General features: G+C 43.5%; 1 protein-coding gene across 1 annotated transcript; it reads left to right on the plus strand.

Annotated features, from left to right (window-relative positions):
- The first annotated feature begins 524 nt into the window (after positions 1-524).
- zc3h4 (zinc finger CCCH-type containing 4) lies at positions 525-18,301 on the plus strand. The gene is made up of 14 exons (XM_063205847.1): positions 525-831; positions 4,314-4,572; positions 7,240-7,347; positions 8,227-8,482; positions 8,699-8,841; positions 9,059-9,158; positions 9,436-9,572; positions 9,956-10,060; positions 10,391-10,502; positions 11,308-11,417; positions 11,540-12,060; positions 12,482-12,657; positions 14,011-14,256; positions 14,762-18,301. The coding sequence occupies exons 1-14, from the start codon at positions 755-757 to the stop codon at positions 16,621-16,623; spliced, it is 4,212 nt and encodes a 1,403-aa protein (XP_063061917.1). The 5' UTR covers positions 525-754; the 3' UTR covers positions 16,624-18,301.
- Positions 18,302-20,847: the final 2,546 nt, after the last annotated feature.

The raw sequence follows: 20,847 nt of genomic DNA on the forward strand, positions 1-20,847 counted from the left end.
CTGACAAGTCCAGGGTAGTGTGAGCATTACAACTGCACGTTTAAATTGGCTGAAGTTACCCTTTAAATGAGCAGCATAGTTGCAATACCTACTCTGGCCACCGGTCTACACAGTGCTCCTTTAACATTTTATTATTATTACCCGGCCTTCTTAGTTCATAACATTGGGTAGCAGAGGAGATAGTGCACACTTGCATAGGCCTATCACACAATAGGTAGATCAAACACAGATTACTGATTCCCCCCTACAAACAACCTTATCTGGGGAGAGAGATGGAAAGAGAAGGTAGTTTTTTTGTATTTTCCAAGTTTGGGAGAAAGACCGTAGACTCAGTATGTATTACTATTAGGATTGTATTAAAGCTATAAATTGTGCTATTGTGTAAAGCATAACAGATTTTGTGACATTGCTTTATTGTGCAATTAGTATTTACACTGTTTTAAAATAATCCAGTAAAAGGCGCTGGAGGCAAAAAAGCGTCTTGACGTAATGTTCCAAACTCCACCCATTCGCTGACGAAGCGCTTCAGTTCAGCCGCCATTTTAAGTCAATGAGTTTCAATTCTAGCGCATTGGACGGAGAACTGGAACCAATTCAACCAATTTCTCTTCTAAATCACAACTAGGGACTTGAATATGACCTGAAGCGCATCCTTAAGTCATTAATCAACTAGATCCACGTCAAGTTACGCATAATCCAGTAGAATCCTGCCTCGATTTTAGCCTTAAAGGCAATTGCTAGTTAAGGAGAGGAAATGGCTGTGGAAAGCATGACTGTCCATCCAAACTCCCCAACTACCAACCACGAACACAACAGCCTCACTGACGAAAGGTCGAGTAATTCTACAATAATATTTCTGTACAAGTATGCCTTTCCCACAGGCTTTCGTGAAACGAAAAGCTTGCTTTTTTGTTTTTATTTTTATTTTTTTTACAAAAGGGATTAAAGTCGCCATTCTGGGGGACAAGTGCAGAGGTAACGAACGCCATCTTGAAACGTTGCACAGCAATCTGGAAAGACAAACATCAAGTGTGATGAACATGATCTATTCAGACTATTTACATCAACTAACCTAATGACTGGGCCGCTTGAGCACAGTTTGTAGAGGGGATGGTCACTTTTACAATCAATTTAATGTAGTATTGGGCCTCGGAGGATTTCAGACACGTTGACGTTACATGACAATTACAAGCCATCGCTTGCTAGCTGACACAAATTAGCACCGGCCTGTCCCCTCAACAAGCGAACAATTTTAGTAAAGTTTACCAACAGTATCGTCGACACGTGTTTAAAAAGTATTAGTAGTCTACATTAAACGGCAAACTTGGCATGTAGCCCTTTGAGTTGGGCTTAGTAGTAGCAGCACACACGTACGTTAGCTAGCTGGTAAGCAATGTCCGAAATGGCGAATTTTAACCCGGAAATGTAGCAGCTAGCTAGCACTAGCTTGCTATATTACTGCCATAGTTTAACACTTATTTACAGCATCCATGCACTTATTACCCAATACTTATTCAGACTTATGCCAGTTTAACAAAATCAAACACGTTACAGTGCTTCATTGACGTTACAAGAATACGCCAGCAATTTGCCAGTGAATTTGTGTGTGCTAGCCAAGCTTAGCTTGTTTGTGCAGCATGGAGAAATTTAGGATGCATTTGAGCTGCTACTTCATACTTGACAATCGACTGAAAACAACGTTGTCGCTGTAATTGATTATAGATTTAAGACAACAGATCTCAGGTCATTAACACATCGACAATGGCAGAAACCCTAGTTAGAAGTCACAACATTCGTGTGTTTTATTATCTTATTTTCAGAGTCATTAATCTTGGAAGTGCAAAAGTAGTTATGAATAGCCTAGGCTACTAGCTGTTTACAAAAACTTACAACAGTCGACACAGTTTTTAAGTCATTCGGAGTAGCCTTGGTTAATTATCAAATCTATTTGAATCCTTCCCTCAGGCCTAACAACTAATAGGATTTGTATTTATGTTGTCTTTACCTACATCACACATAGAATGTTCCTTTAAAATCAACTTTTACATTGGATTTGGACAATGACCAGGAGAACTAGTTTACTTTTAGAGTATGTCTGAATTACAGTGGATTCCGTCAGGGCTCTAGCTTTTGATCATCAGCCAAAATGGCCAGTAGATGTTAATCTAGCCAAACAGACACTCCAATGTGTCAAAGTGGCCAGTAAGCATTCTTCATTACCAGCCAAACTGAATTTTCACCAGCATTTGGCTATTTGACAGGTGTTAATTTAGATCTCTGGATACAGCCCAAAGTAGACTACTGTACAAAAGTGCAATGAAAAGGGCTTAGAACAATGTATCACAACAACAATATATTAATCACCCAGTGCTGATAAAATACTTAACAAAATGATGACAAAGAAAACAAAAAGGATAGTGGTAGCAACTAAAATTAAGGTTATATTGTTGAAATGCAAGCTATGATCGGGTAAACAAGTGTAGGCCTAACCAGATGTCAGTCTGACCTAAACATGGCCAGCGCTGTCACATTCATGCTTAGGTGCATGTGGGATTGAATTGTAATGAAAGGTTAATAAAATGTTTCTATTCCTCACGACCGTACAAACCAAGTTTGGTAGACTATCCGTGAAGTTACTAAGGACAGAGTTATTGACAACTAAATCAAGCGGGTGAAGGATGTAGACAGACAAACACACTGGGTCATTGTAAATACTGTGCCTGGTCACCCCCCTTTGCGAAAGCGAAAGCCCATTGGGAATTTGTGGAGTCTGGCAATAAGTTGAAGTTGAGGGCCAGCAAATGAAAAGAGCTCTCGTCACCTTTTATGTTTTAGTCTATCTTAGGGAGATGACAAATAACTTATCATGAGTTTAAAATCTTGCCTGGGCCTTGCGTTGGGCATTAGGTCAGTGATATCGCAGGGCAGTGTTGCCAATTGGAAAATGTTGAACTGTTGTTCCAAAACCTCAAAATGAAGTTATGTTGGGGTTTTTTTAATGTGTAAATTATCTTAGACAAACAAAACGAATGAGATTTAGTGACTTTTTCTTTGTTTATCTTGGCACTTGCCACAGTTACCGTGCCCAGCCCTACTTGGCAGTAGTGTGTAACTTGCATGCAAGACTTTTTAGGCACATTTGCGTTGCATAGCCTCACTGATCTCTCACTGATCACTCATCAAATAGTCTACCCGATCCAATACACCACTCTAAGTACCTTTTCACTCTACCTATAAGTCCTGATACCTAACAGACCCTGATGTGTAGCGCAAGTTATGCAAGAGATCAATGCTGCTGGGCAACTCTGCCTCAGACCTTGTGTTTGAGTGTTGGTGCTTGCATGTGTCTTAGGATCCAGAGAGATACGCAGTTGAATGGGTTTTTGGGCAACTGAATGTAAACTCTAAAATTATTGTGCTTTGTGTTTTTTTTTTTTTTACAGTATTGATCGTTCATCATACTGAGATCAAAAATCATATTACAAATACAATACTTATCATACATCTGGCAGCACTTGGTGGGTTTAATTGGATTTCTGATATGAATCTTTATCTACATTCTCATAGTGCAGGCAAAATGAGCTATACCATAGTGTGAAAGAATACTCCGCGTGTGCTAACCAAAGTATATGCACTGCATGGCTACAATCTCCTTCAGAAGCGCTGTGCTAAATGACTTGCTTTGTTCTGCCCAGTTTTTCTCCTCCTGCTGTCCTAGGAGTCACTGATTTGCCTCCCCCTGTCATACTGGGATTAACATAGGGTCATAGAGAAATACAGAGAGCCATCACTGTGGATGAATGTCAGTTAGTTTCACATATGATCGTGTCATTTTTATGGAAGCAGACAGTCACCAAAGCCGATCCAATTGGTACAGCCAAACAGGAAGTCACCTTCAGTCTCAACCAAAACATTCTTTTATTCCTACACTATAAACTAGGAAGCAACCATAGACTAGAGCAGTGTTTCCCAACCTTTTTTGTCCTGGGTATACCCCCTAAGCCATTTCATCATGTGATGAGTACCTACTCACTCTATATCTTTTCCTCAAATCCAATGTGACTGGACTCAACATACACACATTTGTTATTACATTTGTTATTTTCCACGTACCCCCTGAGGTGTGCTCGCGTACCCCTAGTGGTACTTACCCCTGGTTGGGAAACACTGGACTAGAGAGACAGGTCACAGGATTCTTCTTCGCATTTTCACTCTTGTTTCACAACATTTCTTCTTATTTTTTTACCTGCTTTTTTCAGAGTAAGGCTTCAATAAATCATCTTTAATAATAATTGTATGTGTTTTATGTACAGATGTGAGGATGGTGAATTAGAGGAGGGTGAACTTGAGGACGATGGGGCCGAACCAGAATCCCCCCAGAAGGAGGAGGGTGACACTGTTGCGAAATCAACACCACCACCACCACCACCACACCATAACAAGGACTACCCTGCCAGCGGCTCAGACGAGGAGTCAAAAAGTCATCGCCGCAAAAGGAAGAGAAAAAAGGAACGGGACCGGGATAAAGAGAAGAGAAGGTCCAAGAAGAGGCGCAAGTCATCGAAACACAAAGTAGGCGTTTATATCATTTTAAAAATTGGCGTTGATTTTATTTCTTTCTTTTTTTCAAACCTCATTTTTATTTTTCAACAGTAAGAAAGAAGATCAGTAGCTTCTGAAATACACAAACCAAGCCCGTCTAGCACCCACATCCATGAAATATTCATATTATCCAATTTCATATTAAATAATATAATATGAAAAAGACAACATTTGTGAATGGGCAGCATACAATTTGCAAATAAACTACAAAAGATACATACTCCACCATTTATTCATTATGTGTTGCTATATACAGCTCCAGGCCTTTTTATTAGAATACCATGAAAAAGTTGATTTATTTCCATAATTCCATCAATAATGTTAAACTGTCATGGATTGTAGATTCATGGCCCAGTTTTTTTAACTATTCCAATCATTATTTTTTTTCTTTTTATATACGTTGGCCTTCCAGCTCAAAAAACCCATGAATTGGGGAATTCGCATTATTAGAATATTGTTATAAAATCACATTTTTCTTAATCAAAATTCGGGTCACATTAAATAAGTTGAAATTTGGTACTTTCTACATAACATGCAATGGTCAATACTTGGTTAGGACATTCTCTGTCTTCATAATGGCCATGATGCGTTTAACATTGAAGTCAATGGCAAAAACTGTGCAGTGGAGTTATGGAAGCCCAGATATTCTTGATGCTTTGCTGTCAGCTGTTCTTGTTCGTTGACCTGGTGCCCCACACTTCACTCTTCAATATACCCTGTAGATTTCCATGCCACGTTTTGGCGCTAACTCACCAGTTTAATTCTAAATAACCAGAAATGAAACCCCATTGAAAATGAATGGGGTTTTATTTCTGTTGAGTTAGAATTAATAATAATAATAATAATAATAATAATTGTATTTGTATAGCACTGTGTCATACAAGGCATGTAACTCAAAGTGCTTAACAAATGGGAAAAAAAAAAACATTGTTAGAGATAGATTTAAAAGGAGAGGTATAGAGGAGAGGCAGAAAAAGCAGGAAGGCAGAGGAAGAAGAGATAGACAGAGAATGTAGAGTCATAAGGTCAACGTAGGTTAGGACCAGGATTCTTAGATGTGTAAGGTCCATAGTGGCTGGGCCTATCATAAGTCATAGATAGTCACACAGAGATTGGGCGCTCAGGTGCGGCCCCTGGTGGCATCAGGGGTGAGGAAAAACTCCCTTTCGCTTGATTCATAGTTTGTAAGGGGGAAAAAAAAAGCTCAGTGAGGTCTGAGAAAAAAAAGACCCCCTATAGTCAGGAAGAAACCTCAGGCAGAGACCAGCGGCCACCTAGGGGAGCCCCCTGCCAGGGCTGGTTGCGAGTAGTAAGGGCGCTGCGGCAGCTGGGACACTATGACGCCTTGGCAGCTAGGAGTTGGCAAGGATGAAGAGGTGGGTCTTCAGCTGCTTCTTGAAGGAGTCGACGGAGGTGGCTGATCGGATCTCGATGGGGAGGGCGTTCCATCTCTTGGGCGCATAGCAGGCAAACGCGGCGTCGCCGATCTTCTTCTGCGGGGGGGTGGGGGTCCTTAGCAGCTTGGCATCAGTGGACCTGAGAGCTCGAGCAGGGGCATAAAAAGAGAGCATGTCTGAGATATAGCTAGGGGCAAGTCCATTTAATGCTTTAAATACTGTGAGCAGAATCTTAAAGTCGATTCTGTATGAGACAGGTAACCAGTGCAGGTCTGCCAAGACAGGAGAGATGTGCTCTCTCATTCTGGTTCTTGTTAGGATTCTTGACGCAGAATTTTGAATGAGTTGAAATTTGTCAATTAATTTTTTTGGGAGACCAGAGAAGAGAGCATTGCAGTAGTCTATCCTACTGGTGACAAAGGCATGAATAAGTTTCTCAGCGTCTTGTCGGGGGGCCAAGTCGCGCACTTTGTTGACATTTCTAAGATGGAAAAAAGCAGATTTTGTTATCTTATTGATGTGAGGCTCAAAGCTCAAATCCGAGTCTATGACCACACCGAGGCTAGTAACCTTATCTTTAATGTGCATGCTTAGGTCACCTAGGCTTGAGTGGAGTTTTGCACGTTTTTTCTTAGGCCCAATGAGCAACACTTCAGTTTTATCCTCATTTAATTTTAGGAAGTTACTGGTGAGTTAACACCAAAACGTAGCATGGAAATCTACATGGTATATTGAAGAGTGAAGTGTGGGGCACCAGGTCAACAAACAAGAACAGCTGACAGCAAAGCATCAAGGATATCTGGGCTTCCATAACTCCCATGCACAGTTTTTGCCATTGACTTCAATGTTAAACGCATCATGGCCATTATGAAGACAGAGAATGTCCTAACCAAGTATTGACCATTGCATGTTATGTAGAAAGTACCAAATTTCAACTGATTTAATGTGACCCGAATTTTGATTAAGAAAAATTTGATTTTATAACAATATTCTAATAATGCGAATTCTCCAATTCATGGGTTTTTTGAGCTGGAAGGCCAACGTATATAAAAAGAAAAAAAGTAATGATTGGAATAGTTAAAAAACTGGGCCATGAATCTACAATCCATGACAGTTTAACAGTATTGATGGAATTATGGAAATAAATCAACTTTTTCATGGTATTCTAATAAAAAGGCCTGGAGCTGTAACATGCATAATTCATAATATAATTAACATTATTTACTTTTCTACATTGCAGCGTCATGTTTCGTCCAGTGATGACCGCTCTGACTACAGTGATGACTCGGACTACAGTACCAATGAGAAGAGGAAGTACAGGGAATACAGTCCCCAGTATTCAGCCTCTGTGAGTTCCACTACCTGGCCTTCTTACCTCCCTTGCTTACTTAGCGCAATATAAACTGAATTCTGTACAACCCATGCACTTTCAATGTTCCACTGCACTATCCATTGTCGCCAATGTTTTTGTATGCCATTCCCCGTTTATTTATTTATGTTTCCTTGTTTTTCCCTAGTTTTGTGTCTTAAGTTGTAACTGTACTTTATACGGTTGATATGGCTAAATAAACTGTTCACAAGATAACACTTTATATAACTTTTGTTATTTAAGTTTTGTCAACCCTAATAAATAGTTTATTAACATTTTGTAATGAAATAATTATAAACAAAACATTCACAAACGTTAATGATTAATCCCATTCTGTAAAATACCATCTCAACACTAGGGGGATCTGTCCTCCACTTTCGTCCGACCTTGAGAGCATGTACGAAATGTGATATAACGATCAGCTTCACAGTTTCACTGAACAACTTGAATGACAGTTCAGTCAAATCAAGTGTACTTTATTGTCAAAAATCTATGTAACAGGGTAAGCACAGAAATTGCGTTTGACCTGTCTCCAATGTGGTAGCCAGTGGTGACTTGGAAATTGAACTTGAGCAAATTTTTACTGCCCTCCGCATCGTGCGTTGATGCTGCTGTGTGTGAATCAGCACTTAACCCTGTTTTAGTCCTTCTTGGTGCATGTTGTTTGGTTGAATTTGACAGAAAAAGAGAACAGGACAGCAGTTATGTAGTTTTGTAGTGCTGGCTTGTTCCCTTTATTTTGTGTAATTCTTAAGGAATGAGCACCCAGTTGGTTTTAACTTAATTTCAGTTGAGCTCCTTCTACCACTTTGGTTGAATTTTACAACAGCGTTTTGTTTTGATTTTTGTTGTTTGCAGTCTCACGGAGGTTATCCCTCGGGGGTGTCCTCTGGCGGCCACGGAGGCGGTAAGAAAGGTAGTTACATGAAGATGGAGAAGCAGCAAGGCGGCTACGGAGACTACGACGAGTACGAAGACGAGCACTACGAGGGGGAAGAGGACGACGAGATGGCGGAGGACGATTACGACGACTTCACCAAGGAGCTCAACCAGTACCGCAAGGCTAAGGAGGGCAGCAGCTCGGGAGGCCCTGGTGGTCCCCGTGGGGGAAGAGGTAAGAAGACAAATACAAGGCCCATCCTTGGCTCAATCGGCGACCCGGGTTCGATTCCGGCCTGAGGTCATTTGCCGAGCCCTCCCCGTCTCTCTTCCCTCTCATTTCCTGTCAAAAATAAAGATACCCCCACCCCCCAAAAAAAGAAGGAATTGAGCTTCATTCAGAATCAAATTGAGTTAATTCTGAATTAAATGTGTTTGGTTTTTTTTACAGGAGGAAGAGGCAGACTGAAGAATCAGAGAGGTCGTGGGAGGGGAGGGATGAGGGGCCGCGGGGGCCGAGGAGGAAGCAGAGGAAGAGGAGGTCGGGGGAAGAATATGGAGGAGGACGACTTCTCTTACGGAGATGAAATGGAGGTAGCCTGCATTTATCATTTCTATAATGATTATTAATTCTTAAATAATTGTTTATTAATTAATTAATTATCGTTAATATTATTATTATTATTATTTTAGCTTTTTTATTGACCAAACGCGGTCTGATTTAATTGATCAGACGCTGAGGTTTATGTCATTATTATTACTATTTTGTTAGTTTTGTTTTTTTCTGATTGTTGTCAATGATCTTTTTCAGTATGGTGGTGATGAGGACTTTGAAAACATAGGAGAAGACGATTTTGAGGATTATTCTAAAGACTCGAATCCGTATAGAAAAGGCAAGGATCGTGGGCGTGGTAAGTCATGGACAGAGAGAGGCGGCATTTTGTCAACCCGCTTTCCACAAGCAGTAGCTGATGTAATATTGTAAATTTTCTGAGATGAGGGTGGGTAGAGGGGTGTATGGGTGTTCGAAACCCGTTGAAAAAATAGAACAGGTGTGAACTTGAACTGATTCTATCTATCTATGTGTTTTTGTTTATATTTGTCTATATCTGTCTTTATTTGTTTGTTTGATTGGCTGTTTATTACCTCTGATTGATGAATCCCAATTTTTGTTACGCTCATACGTAGGTGGTAAACTTGGAAGGGGTCGCGGCCGAGGCAAAGGAGCGCGAGGGATGAACCGCGGCCGAGGAAGAGGCAGAGGAAGAGGGCGCGGAATGGATCAAGGAAACGATGAAGAGAACAATGGAGATATGGACAATGGAGTAAGAACAAATAAAAGACATCCTAGATATGTTTTCAAAGTTTATCACTATTTTTGAGACCCTTCGTAAAAACTCTTTTTGCGCCTCTCAGTATGGTGTTAGGTTTTAATCAAAAGAATTATAAAATGACATTGTGTGTTGCAGGTCGTGTGCTTCCTCTCTCTCTCTCTCGCTCTTGCGCTCTCTCTCTGTCAATCTGCGTGAGCTCTCTCTCGACCGTGCACTCTCTCCTTGCACTCTCTCCCTCTTTTTTTTTAGTGAGAGATCGTGTTGGGAGGAACATGATTGGAAGGACTTTATTCTTAGTGACTTGGTCCCATCTCTAGTTCAGTGTGTAGGGTGGGTAGTACATGTCTGTTTATTATGATGATTTGTTTCTGCAGGATAATGGCGGAGGGCCGCCGCGACGAAATGATCAAGAGAAGCACGGGCCGGAGAAGAAGGGCAAGGCCATCTGCAAGTACTACATAGAGGGCCGCTGCACATGGGTATGCATTGTTACAATTTGTTATGTTGTTGTTGACCCATTTTTTATGTTGTTGTTGTTTCAAGAAGGAGGCTGCACCTTGTATAGCAGTGTTTTTATTGCACAATGTGTTTCGGCGTGTGCCTTCTTCAGTTTGCTCACTGTTGTTGTTAAGGCCTCCTGAATGCCTAAGGTCTTTTTGGGAAAAGGTGCCCTCAGCCTATAAAATCCTAAAAATTTCAGCCTATGAAGCACATAAAAACTTGAAATAAGTTGTATTTAAAATCTAGGACCCTCGTCTTGCATTCATTCATGTTCATTAATTTTTTTCTCTATTTTGTTTTATGTCTAGGGAGAGCACTGCAACTTCAGCCATGACATCGAACTTCCTAAACGAAAGGAGCTCTGCAAATTTTACATCACCGGTTTCTGTGCCAGAGCGGAGAACTGTCCATATATGCATGATATCCTTTCCATGTTTCTGTTCCTAAAATTTGTACTAATAGTAGTATGTGAAAAGGGAATGGTACAGAGGTCAAAAAGCAGTAAAACCTATTCTGGGCTACAAGGGCAAAGTGCGGTAGGCTAACTAGATATTTTGTCAAAATTTTAATTTAGCTTGAAAATGGTCTTCATTACTAGCCTGGTTCACACCAGACGGTGTATGTGTAGCTTCGGCGCCCCCTGGCGGAGCAGAGCTTCACACACTACCGTCTGGTACACAGCCATAGAGCACGCTCCGTCTCCAACCAGAAAATAGACGGAGCATTTATTTCTTAAATATAAACGGTAACTCACATTGAGGAGTCACAAGACAGATTAGAGACTATATTGACTCTTTAAAGATTAACAGGAAGGTTTTTGAAGGAATTTGTTGGTGAGGAGGCCGTGCAGAAGCAATACATTCTCAGCCTATTTTCTGGTGGGAGACGGAGCGTGCTCTATGGCTGTGTACCAGACGGTAGTGTGTGTAGCTCTGCTCCGCCAGGGGGCGCCAAAGCTACACACACACCGTCTGGTGTGAACCAGGCTACTTCATTACACCCTCTTTATCTCTTGACAAAACCTTAGGGTCTTATATGTCCCATTTAGATATATTGCTGTGTCAAATATGCAGTAACTACAATAGCCAACCTAATTTCAAGGCTTTGAAGGCCTTCTTTCTCAGTTTCAGTGGTGGTGTAGTTACTAAACTTTTCCTCTGGAGAATAATATGATGATGCCATGAACAATACACTGTCTGAGCGATGTTCCTTGACTCCTTGGCACGGGACTTCCCCTGCAAGCTCTACCATACCACTGGCAATTGCGTGAATGGAGAAGAATGTATGTTTTCTCACGAGCCCTTGACGGACGACACTCAAGAGTTACTAGACAAGGTGATTTCTTAACACATTTTAAAACTCATAAGAGCCTATTAATAATTAACTATGAGTTATTAATTTAAAGGACGTTAACTGAATTACTAACGTTTTTGGTTCACTGTTTTGGTGTGCAATAGATGCTAGCAGAGGATGCTGAGGCAGGCGCTGAGGATGAAAAGGAGGTGGAGGAGCTGAAGAAGCAGGGTATCAACCCTCTGCCAAAACCACCTCCAGGGGTGGGCCTTCTTCCCACGCCGCCCAGACCCGTGTCTGGACCCGACTGCACCACCGGCGGCCCAGGTCCTGGTCCTCCAGAATTTGGAATGTCCGGGCCGCCTCCCTCGACCGGCGGCATGCCCCCCCATAACAACGGTCCTCCTCCGGGGGGGAATATGATGGGCCCCCCTGGAGGTTTGTGTCCGCCTGGGCCCCCTCCGTGCCCCCCCGGGCCCCCACCTCCTTGTCCTCCAGACGGTCCCGGCGGCCCGTTTCAAGGTTGTCCTCCTCCCCCGAACCATGGCGGCGGCACCCCTCCTCATCACCCGCAGATGGGGCCCCCACCACCGCCTTGTCCCGGAGCCGCGGGGAAAAAGATTCCATCTTTGTTTGAGATTGTGGTGAAGCCCACGGGACAGCTAGCGCAGAAGCTAGGAGTCAGGTTAGCTTGTATTTCCTGTTTCAAAAATAAACATAGATTAAAAAAAACAAAAAAAGAAATAAAGCATATTATTAGTACATTTTAGAGACATTCCAATGACAACTTGAAGAAACTCCCGCACACTGACCATTTCGCTGTTTTTCTTTAATGAACGACGTTTCGGTACTAGACCTTCATAGTACCGAAACGTCGTTCATTAAAGAAAAACAGTGAAATGTAGTGTGCGGGAGTTTCTTCAAGTTGTCTGCTGAGTGACACATGGGCCATCTCCGACGCACCTGCCAGCTGAGGTGTGCGAAAAAAATCCAAGTTTAACGTTTAGAGGCATTCCAATAGACAAAAAACATCTTCACGCAGTGTACAGTTGCAACACTGACAGCACGACAGTACTGATAATGTGATGATGTCTTTTCTATTTCAGGGGTCCAGTGCCTCCTGGGTCCGGTGCCCCAGCTGGTGCCGGGGGTGGTGTGCCTCAGGGAGGACCCCCGCCTCATTTCCCGGCCCCTCCACACCCCGGTGGCAACCCCATGGATATGCTCTCAGGAGGGAGCCCCAACCAAGCTATGGGTTATGGGACCGGGGACGGGCCTCAAGGTATTGATGACGGTCAATTTTACATTTTTGGGGGGCTTTTGTGCTTAAATCATGATAGGACAGTGGCAGAGGGACAGGAAATGGGTGGGGAGAAAGAGACGGGGAAGCCGGACTGGCAAATGACCCAGGCTGGAATCGAACCCGGGTCACCGGTGTCAAAGAGGTAGGATATACAGTGGTGCTCATATGTTTACATACCCCTGCAGAATATATGCTTTCTTGGCAATTTCTCACAAAATATGAAATTTCACAAAACCTTTTTTTTCACTCATTGCTAGTGACTGGCTCAAGATATTTATTAGCAATCTTCCGTGTTCACTCTTTCAAAAGCATGAGAAAATTAAGAACCTTATCCACAACTACCACAAACAATTTAGAGCGGTCCTTGATGTTAAACAGGGCCATATTCAGCATCAGAAACTAGGGTATGTAAACTTTTGAACAGGGTCATTTGGGTAGTTTGGGTTGTGATCATGCTTTTGAAAGAGTAAACACAGAAGATTGCTAATAAATGTCTTAAGCCAGTCACTAGCAATGAGTGAAAAAAAAGGTTTTGTGTAATTCTGCATATTTTTTGAGAATCGCAGAGAAACCGTATATTCTGCTAGGGTATGTAAACATATGAGCACCACTGTATAATAAGATGAGTCGAAACACGCCCACTCAATGCAAAAGCGTGTGCTCACAATTCGGTGTCCTAAGGGGGCGTTGTCCCTCCTTCTTCTTCTCTTTTCACACAAGATGTGCGCCACTGCTATCTACAGTGCTAAGGGGACTCCATTTATTCTCAACCTCAAGACTCTGAAGGTCACCTAATCGAAGGTCTCCTAAAGGGGCGTTCACCCGACGTAAAGTGGATTCCGGAAAAGAACCCGCCTGCTTTATCTCCCTCTCATATACGATTCTCTGCCGGCGTAGTAACCTTGTGCCCTACTGTTAGGCCTCGGTATGGCAGATGAGAAGCAATTTTAGTAGTAGCAGTTTTAGTGTAAGGAGAAAACTTTTTTTTTTTTTTTACATTAGGCCCTTGATTTCATTATGACCTCATATTCGGCCATGAAACGACTACCTATGGGCAGGTTTTTTTTGCATGCACAAAAACTATGCTGTTTTTGGTACACTTTCACTCATAACGCGCGGGTAGATTGCTTGTTTGGAAACAGTTTTTGAAGTCGGATGCGAAGGCATTTCAGCCAGGAGCACTAGAGTAGACACTAGAAAAGCTAGACAGGCACACAAATAATGGGTGAACAACGTGAATAAATAGGCCAAACCAAATTATTGTACATCTTTGAAGTCTCGATAGCCAAGCTAACTCATTCCCTTTCCATCTTCACTCGTGCACTTTTTAAGGTAAAGAATATCACGGAGGACCTGAAGAATGTGAAGATATGGATCATCAGTCCTCCCGGACTCATGGGTTGGGTGACGGTGGGGACTGCTCCTCCAACGGAGCAGCCGACAGCCACGTGCCCGTCCCAGACTTCCTGCCCCCTGCACAGCGCGTGCTGTTCATGAGGATTCACCAGAAACAGCAGGAAGAGGAGGAAAACGCAAAGAGGCTCGCAGCAGAAGTCGCAGCTCAGAAAGATGTCGAAGGTCTGTACAAACAAATCTGAACGTAATTTGGCCCCCAGGCTCACTGATTGACTTGCTTGCTTGCTTATGTAGTTATGTATGAAATTAAATATTCAGATGCATGATTAATCCAATTCGTATTGAAATTCACATAGATTACTTACTTCACATAGATAACATACATACTTATTTCAAAATTCACTGTACTATATTGCCAAAAGTATTCGCTTACCTGCCTTGACTCACATATGAACTGCCATCCCATTCCTAACAAATAGGGTTCAATATGATATCGCTTCACCTTATGCAGCTACACGACTAAAATGAAGACATGACTGAGCTACATAATTTGTTGTGTATTAAACCTATAGATATCCATGACGCTTTCAAAGAGAATATTGAATAGTAATGTTATATTAATTTGTAATATTTTTCAGTTTTCTTTTTTTCCACACACTTTCAGACATTTCAGGCGACCCCATTTGAATTCCTTTATTTAATTTGCTCATGTGGTGCTTTCTTTCAGGTGACTCTGCCAACTGGTACTCCAGTGAGGATGAAGACGGTGGCAGCAGTGTCTCCTCCATCATCAAGACGTTGCGACAACAGAGCCAGAGCACCAGTAACAAACCCGAGGGTCCTCCCCCGGCAGCGTCGGCAGGAGGGGTGTCTGATCCCCGGCTGGCTCGTCCAGCCGATCCGCGATTAGCCCGCGACCCGCGTCTTTCCCGGATGACTGAGTCTTCTGAACCAAACCCCAGTGCCTTGCTGTCTCCCCCCTCTTCCTCCTCCTCCTCATCCTCCTCCTCGGGTCCCGTGGACCCTCGCCTGGCCCGCAACACACAATCACAAGAACTCAAATCCGATACGTCCACCACCTCCCTCGTGTACAAGCCCCCGGCCTCCGCCGCTGCTGCTGCCGCCACCACCACTACGGCGGCGGCCGAGGAGGAGGAGGGAGAGCGGGTTCTGCGGGAGAAGCCGGCCCCCATCCCCCTGGACCCTCTCATGGGCATGGCCCTGCGCGACCCCCGCTCTCAGCTGCAGCAGTTCAGCCACATCAAAAAAGACTTCAGCCTCGTCGTGCCGCATTTTTCCAAGACCGTCTTGTGGAATCCCGAGGATCTAATTCCCGTTCCCGTTCCCAAGCAGGAGTTTTTGCCACTTCCACCCGGAATCCCCCCTGTCGGTGTCGTTGTCGGGGCAACCTCCTCCTCCTCCTCCTCCTCTTCGTCGTCCTCCTCCGCCATGGACCCTAGACTCTCACGCAGCATCATCACCACACATCAGCCGCTTCACACACCAACACCACCCTCCCTACCGCACCCTGTAGAAACTAGCCAGTCGTCCAGCTCCTCAGCAACGTCATCCCTTCCAGACTTTGAACTGCTCTCGCGTATCCTCAAAACCGTCGGTTCCTCTCCAGGTTCTCAAACTAGTCCCGGCGCAGGAGGTGGTGGTGGTGGTGGGGCTGCCTCTGGTGTTCATTCGGCAGCAGCCATGGCTGCCACCTCAGCTCCCGTGCAACCTCCTGCCATGCCTCCCGAAAAACCAGTAGACCCTCGTATGGCCCGCAAGATGGCGTCAGATCCCCGGCTGCAGCCGCAGAAATCTGCTCTGAAGCCGCCACCGCTGCCGCTGCCGCCTTCACTGGAGTCCACTGGGCTTCCCCTTCCTCTAGCTGACCCCTTGGGGGCACGCGTGAACAGCCCCCCCACTGCTTTGACCACCACCACTATTGCACCCTACGATCCGCGCATTTTGTCAGCGGGTGGCGCTGTGGGCGGCAGAGGGGGAACGGGAGCCGCCACGACTAACAGCAGTGTGCTGAGCGGCATCAGCCTGTACGACCCCAGGACTGCGGAAAGTACGGAAACAAGTTCGTCGGGACAATCGGCAGCAGCATCGAGTTCAGCGGCTTCCTCAACCGAACCCAAAAAACCCAGCTCTGTTGTCGGCGGGGGCGACGCGGTGGTGGTCGTCAAGGCCAAGCCCAAAGAGCCGCTGTTTGTGCGTAAGTCAGCCCTGGATCAGCCCGAGCCTGAGACTGTCGAGCCAACCACTGACCGCTACAACAGTTATAATCGGCCGCGAATAGCCCAAAAGCCGCCCCCGATGTCCTCCGGGACGCCAGGAGGGCCCAACAACGCCGCGAGCTCGGCTCCGTCCGCGTCCGAGCAGCAGCAGCTTCCCGCGGGCGTCCACAACCTCCCCGTTTCCGCGTCTCTTTTTCACATGGTCAAACAGGCCGGCAAGACCGGCTCGGGCAGCCCTTACGGCGGCAACAGCCCGGCGCAACCACAACCAGACACTGCGGAGCAGGACGCTGCCTCACTCAAAGATGTGTTCAAAGGCTTTGACCCTACGGCCTCCCCGTTTTGCCAGTAGCTAAGCCACCCCACAAAAACCCATCTGTTTTTGTCATTTAGACTTCAGGCAGTTTTCTGGTGTGAACCGAACGGTCAGCTTGTCAGGCCACCTTGTCAAACTGTGTTTAAAAGAAATATCTGGTTTTCGTTTCTTGAAATTGGCAAACTTGATTTGGTTTTTTTGTTTTTTGTTTTTTTTTTACGTCCCCAAATCAGGTTTGAACAGACAAATGCTCAACACTGACAACACCAGCGGAGAACCGGGCCAACCCTGCTTCAATATAAGATGTCTGTATTGAAAACGACCCCAACCCCTTCCCGACCCTTTGGAAATCTCCATGCCCCTTATATTAATTCCCTTACTTTATGTTTAACAAAGACAGTAATTGATTTGAATCTCAACTTACACTGGGAGATCGAGGTTATATGGTTAACAAAAGTTGTGCACTGTTTCACCAAACTATGCCGATAAATAGTATAATCATTTTGTTGAGTTGTATTACATGTAAGTTGAAGAAGGTAAGTCTGCACACTGTGAAATAAGCTCCAAAAATCAACTTTATTAGATTGAAGCAGCAACGTTTCGATCTCCCTGGATCTTTGTCAGGCACATCTGTATTTATGTTTTGGAGCCTAATTCGCAGTGTGCAGACCTACCTTCTTAAAGGTGGGGTTGCAGGTTAACCATTTTAATAATATGTACTATTTTGACATCACATTGGGGGTTCCGCAGGCTCATAGGAGTCTATGGAGAACCTTAGAATCCTAAGGTTCTACAACGTGATGTCATACCTGCAACCCCACCTTTAAACTGTCTGTGACACTTTTGTCTGGCACTTGCAACAAGTGACATTGGATGTGCGCACTCTGCCCAAAACAGTTATATTACCTGCACCTGTAAACCATCGCCCCAGGAGTGTTCCCTGTGTTGCCTTGAACAGATTGTTAGCTTTAAACTAAGTCTTTTAACCCTTTCTGTACCTGCACTGTATGAACTCTTAGTCTGATTGTGCGTTGGTTGGGTCGGTCAGCGTGGTAGTCTTGGGGTATCGTTACACACGTCATGAGGTAGTGGTAAATATTCTAATAGAAGAGCCTGGAGTTCTCATTTTCTTAGCTAAATGACTCCTGTGGAATATCTATTAGCGGATTTATCACTTCCAGTAGGTTAACATGCACACCTGTGTCAGCCCTGTATATCAGCTCGACTCCAGATTGCCACTCTGTAAAATCTTTTTTTTGTGGAGCTGCTGTTTGTTTGTCCACATGTGAAATAACATTTTATTTTATTTTTTTAAGAAAATATACTTGCACATGTGCTCCTTAAAGACGTCGTCACAAACAAAGCAATGGTTTTGAAAGTGTAATGTGTGCAGTTCCTGCAAATTTCTACGGTGGTTTAGTGGAATGCACTGATTCTGCATCAACAGAAAGGGGGAAAGGTTTTTTTTTCTTTTATTTTCAAAAGGAACATCCCTACATATATTTTTTTTAATTGTCCGATGTACGTCTATTCAAACTTATTATTATAGTTTTGGGTCCCCTCTGCTCTGCCCTATGGAAAAGGACTTTTGTATAATAAATAGTGTCAATATTTGAGAAGCTACATTTTGTACGTCGTCACTGTAGATAAAGTCAATTATTTAATAAAAGCAATTCAGTATGCTCAGTAATGTATATTAAAGACTCAGAGGATGCATAGTGCTCAGATCTTGTTTTGTGATGTGCCTCAATTGGTTTTGCTGTCTGATGCTGTGTTGCCCATTATGTAGGAAAATAGAGAAAATAGAAAATAGAGAAAATAGTCTCTCAACATGGCAAAATCCACGCAGTGCAAGGTTGGTTTAATTTCAAACTTCATTCTACTAAGACAAACATTTACACTTGCAGTATGGCATAATAACGGTTTTGTTTTGAATGTTGTTTAAACGGGATAAGACTATTTTTGGGGGCAGGCTACCCATTTCCGTTCACTTGCGCTAGCTTAGCAACATGGATATGAGAATTCACAAGGACTGCATGGAATGTGAAAAAAACGTTCTGGACACATTGTTTACACCCTGGCTGACTCGGAAATGAGGTCTGGTGTCCAAAATCCCGGAGGTACACTTTAAGCCGAAATGTAGGAATGATCAGACCAGAGACCGTTTTGCCAATCGGCAGACGAGGCAATTGCCTAGGACCCCACTAAAATCTAATATCTATAGGGGCCCCCTTGCCTGGTTAACACCAGACCTAATCACAAGTGAGAGTGTCTTTCAGATCGAAACGATTGTGTAGAACTAAAGGCAGTATGGGAGTTCCCCGGCTAGGGGCCCCCAGCTAGCCTGGGCTAAAAGCCAACTGTTGACTCTGTCGATCAGTCTGGCAAAAGCCATGAGGAATCCGTCTCCGTGGATCTTACTGATCTGACTGATCTGACTTACTGATCTTACTCTGCCATTTACATTCTTTGGAGTTCCGAATTCAAATTAAAACCCATATTGCGCTTTATAAGCATGACTGTTACGATATAGCGTCGCAAAAACATACAATAGAAATAACAAAACAAAAAGTGTGAATATAGTTATCTTAACCAATCAGTAACGGACCTCGCGGGTGAGTTCTGCGTCACCACTCTCAACACTGAGAGAACCGAGCTCGAGGCTTTTGCCAGACGATGTGCGGAGACAAATTTTTTGGGTGGAGTACATAGGATGGCGTCGCCAGGCTAGCCCCCGGCAGCCCTGGCATGGTAAATACCAGCAAAATGACAAAAGACCAGCAAAGGTCGGCGCCTGCGCCTGCACTTAACAGCCGAGTATTGCTTGGTGCGTGCACTCCCAAAAAGTAGTAATCACTCAAGATAATGGAAAAAAGGAAGCGCACACAAGGCTTGTGTGAAAAAGTGTATTGAAGTTGAAATTAAACAACAGAAGTCTAAGGTTAAGCAAAAGTAATATATTTTGTCTAGGGCCCCCAAATGGGTATACCGCCTCTGGATCAGACCTATTCAGTTCATTTCAACACTGAATGCCGCTCATCACAGGAGGCCAATTCTTTAACTCTTTAGAATAAATATAATGACATTTCAAAGTAGAAAATTGCCTAAACATTGAGCAGATTTACATTTACATCATTTTAATGTACAAACCCCACTCAGAGGTTTGAGACTGTGTGAAATGTTAAAACAATATCAAATAAATGACATCATTCTCAACTCATACAAGTGATATACAGCCGTGGGAAAAAAATGAGAGGCCACTTTGAAATGTTCAGTTTTTCTGATTTTTCTATGGATAGGTACAGTGGTTGGACAAAATAATGGAAACACCTGTCATTTTAGACTGCGAAGTTTCATGGCTCGAGTGGACCAGCCTGTTGGCCAATCTTCATTAATTGCACATTGCACCAATAAGGTGAAGTGTGAAGATTCAATTAGCAGGGTAAGAGCACAGTTTTGTTCAAAATCGTGCAATGCACACAACATTATGGATGAAAAATTCAGAGTTCAAAAGGGAGACATTCTTGGTGTGCATGTAGCTGTTGCATCTTTGACCGAGACAGGAAGTCTTTGTGATGTATCAAGAGCTACGGTATCCAAGGTAATGGGTGCATCCCAATATGTGACCTTGCCTCCTCCACTTGCTTCTCGTCATGATGACATCACTGACAACAGCATTATATTTCAATATCTTGCAAAAGCTCAATTGTAAAGTCTTTTTCTCATTTGCAATTGGGATGGTGAATGAAAAACAGTCCCTCAAAAGTTGTTGTGGCGAGGCTGACAGTTGAGAAACTTTATTGTTTTCTCCACAGAGGAGGGGCCAGGAGGCGGGACGAGGAGACAAGCACAAGTGGAGGCAGCAAGGTCGCATATTGGGATGCACCCAATGTCTGCATAGCACCAAGAAGGATGAACCTCATCCAACAGGATTAACTGTGGATGCAAAATGGCTGTGGATGCAAAATGACAGGTGTTTCCATTATTTTGTCCAGCCCCCCCATTTGAGCAAACCAAACATTGTTGTTCAATTCTATTTACTACCATCAACATTTCCTGCGAATTTTGGAAAAAATATTGTCATTTAGAGCATTTATTTGCAAAAAAAACCCCAAATGGTCTAGATAACAGAAAAATACATTTCAGACCTCAAAAAAAGCAAAGATGCAAGATGTTATTACACTTTAAAACACTCAAAATTCCCTTAAAAACAATGTGAAAGTAATGTTTTAAGGAAGAGTTCCGAAAATTAGTTTTAGT

This window comes from Engraulis encrasicolus, chromosome 8 (genome assembly GCF_034702125.1).
Source record: "Engraulis encrasicolus isolate BLACKSEA-1 chromosome 8, IST_EnEncr_1.0, whole genome shotgun sequence".
NCBI classification, from domain to species: Eukaryota; Metazoa; Chordata; class Actinopteri; order Clupeiformes; family Engraulidae; genus Engraulis; species Engraulis encrasicolus.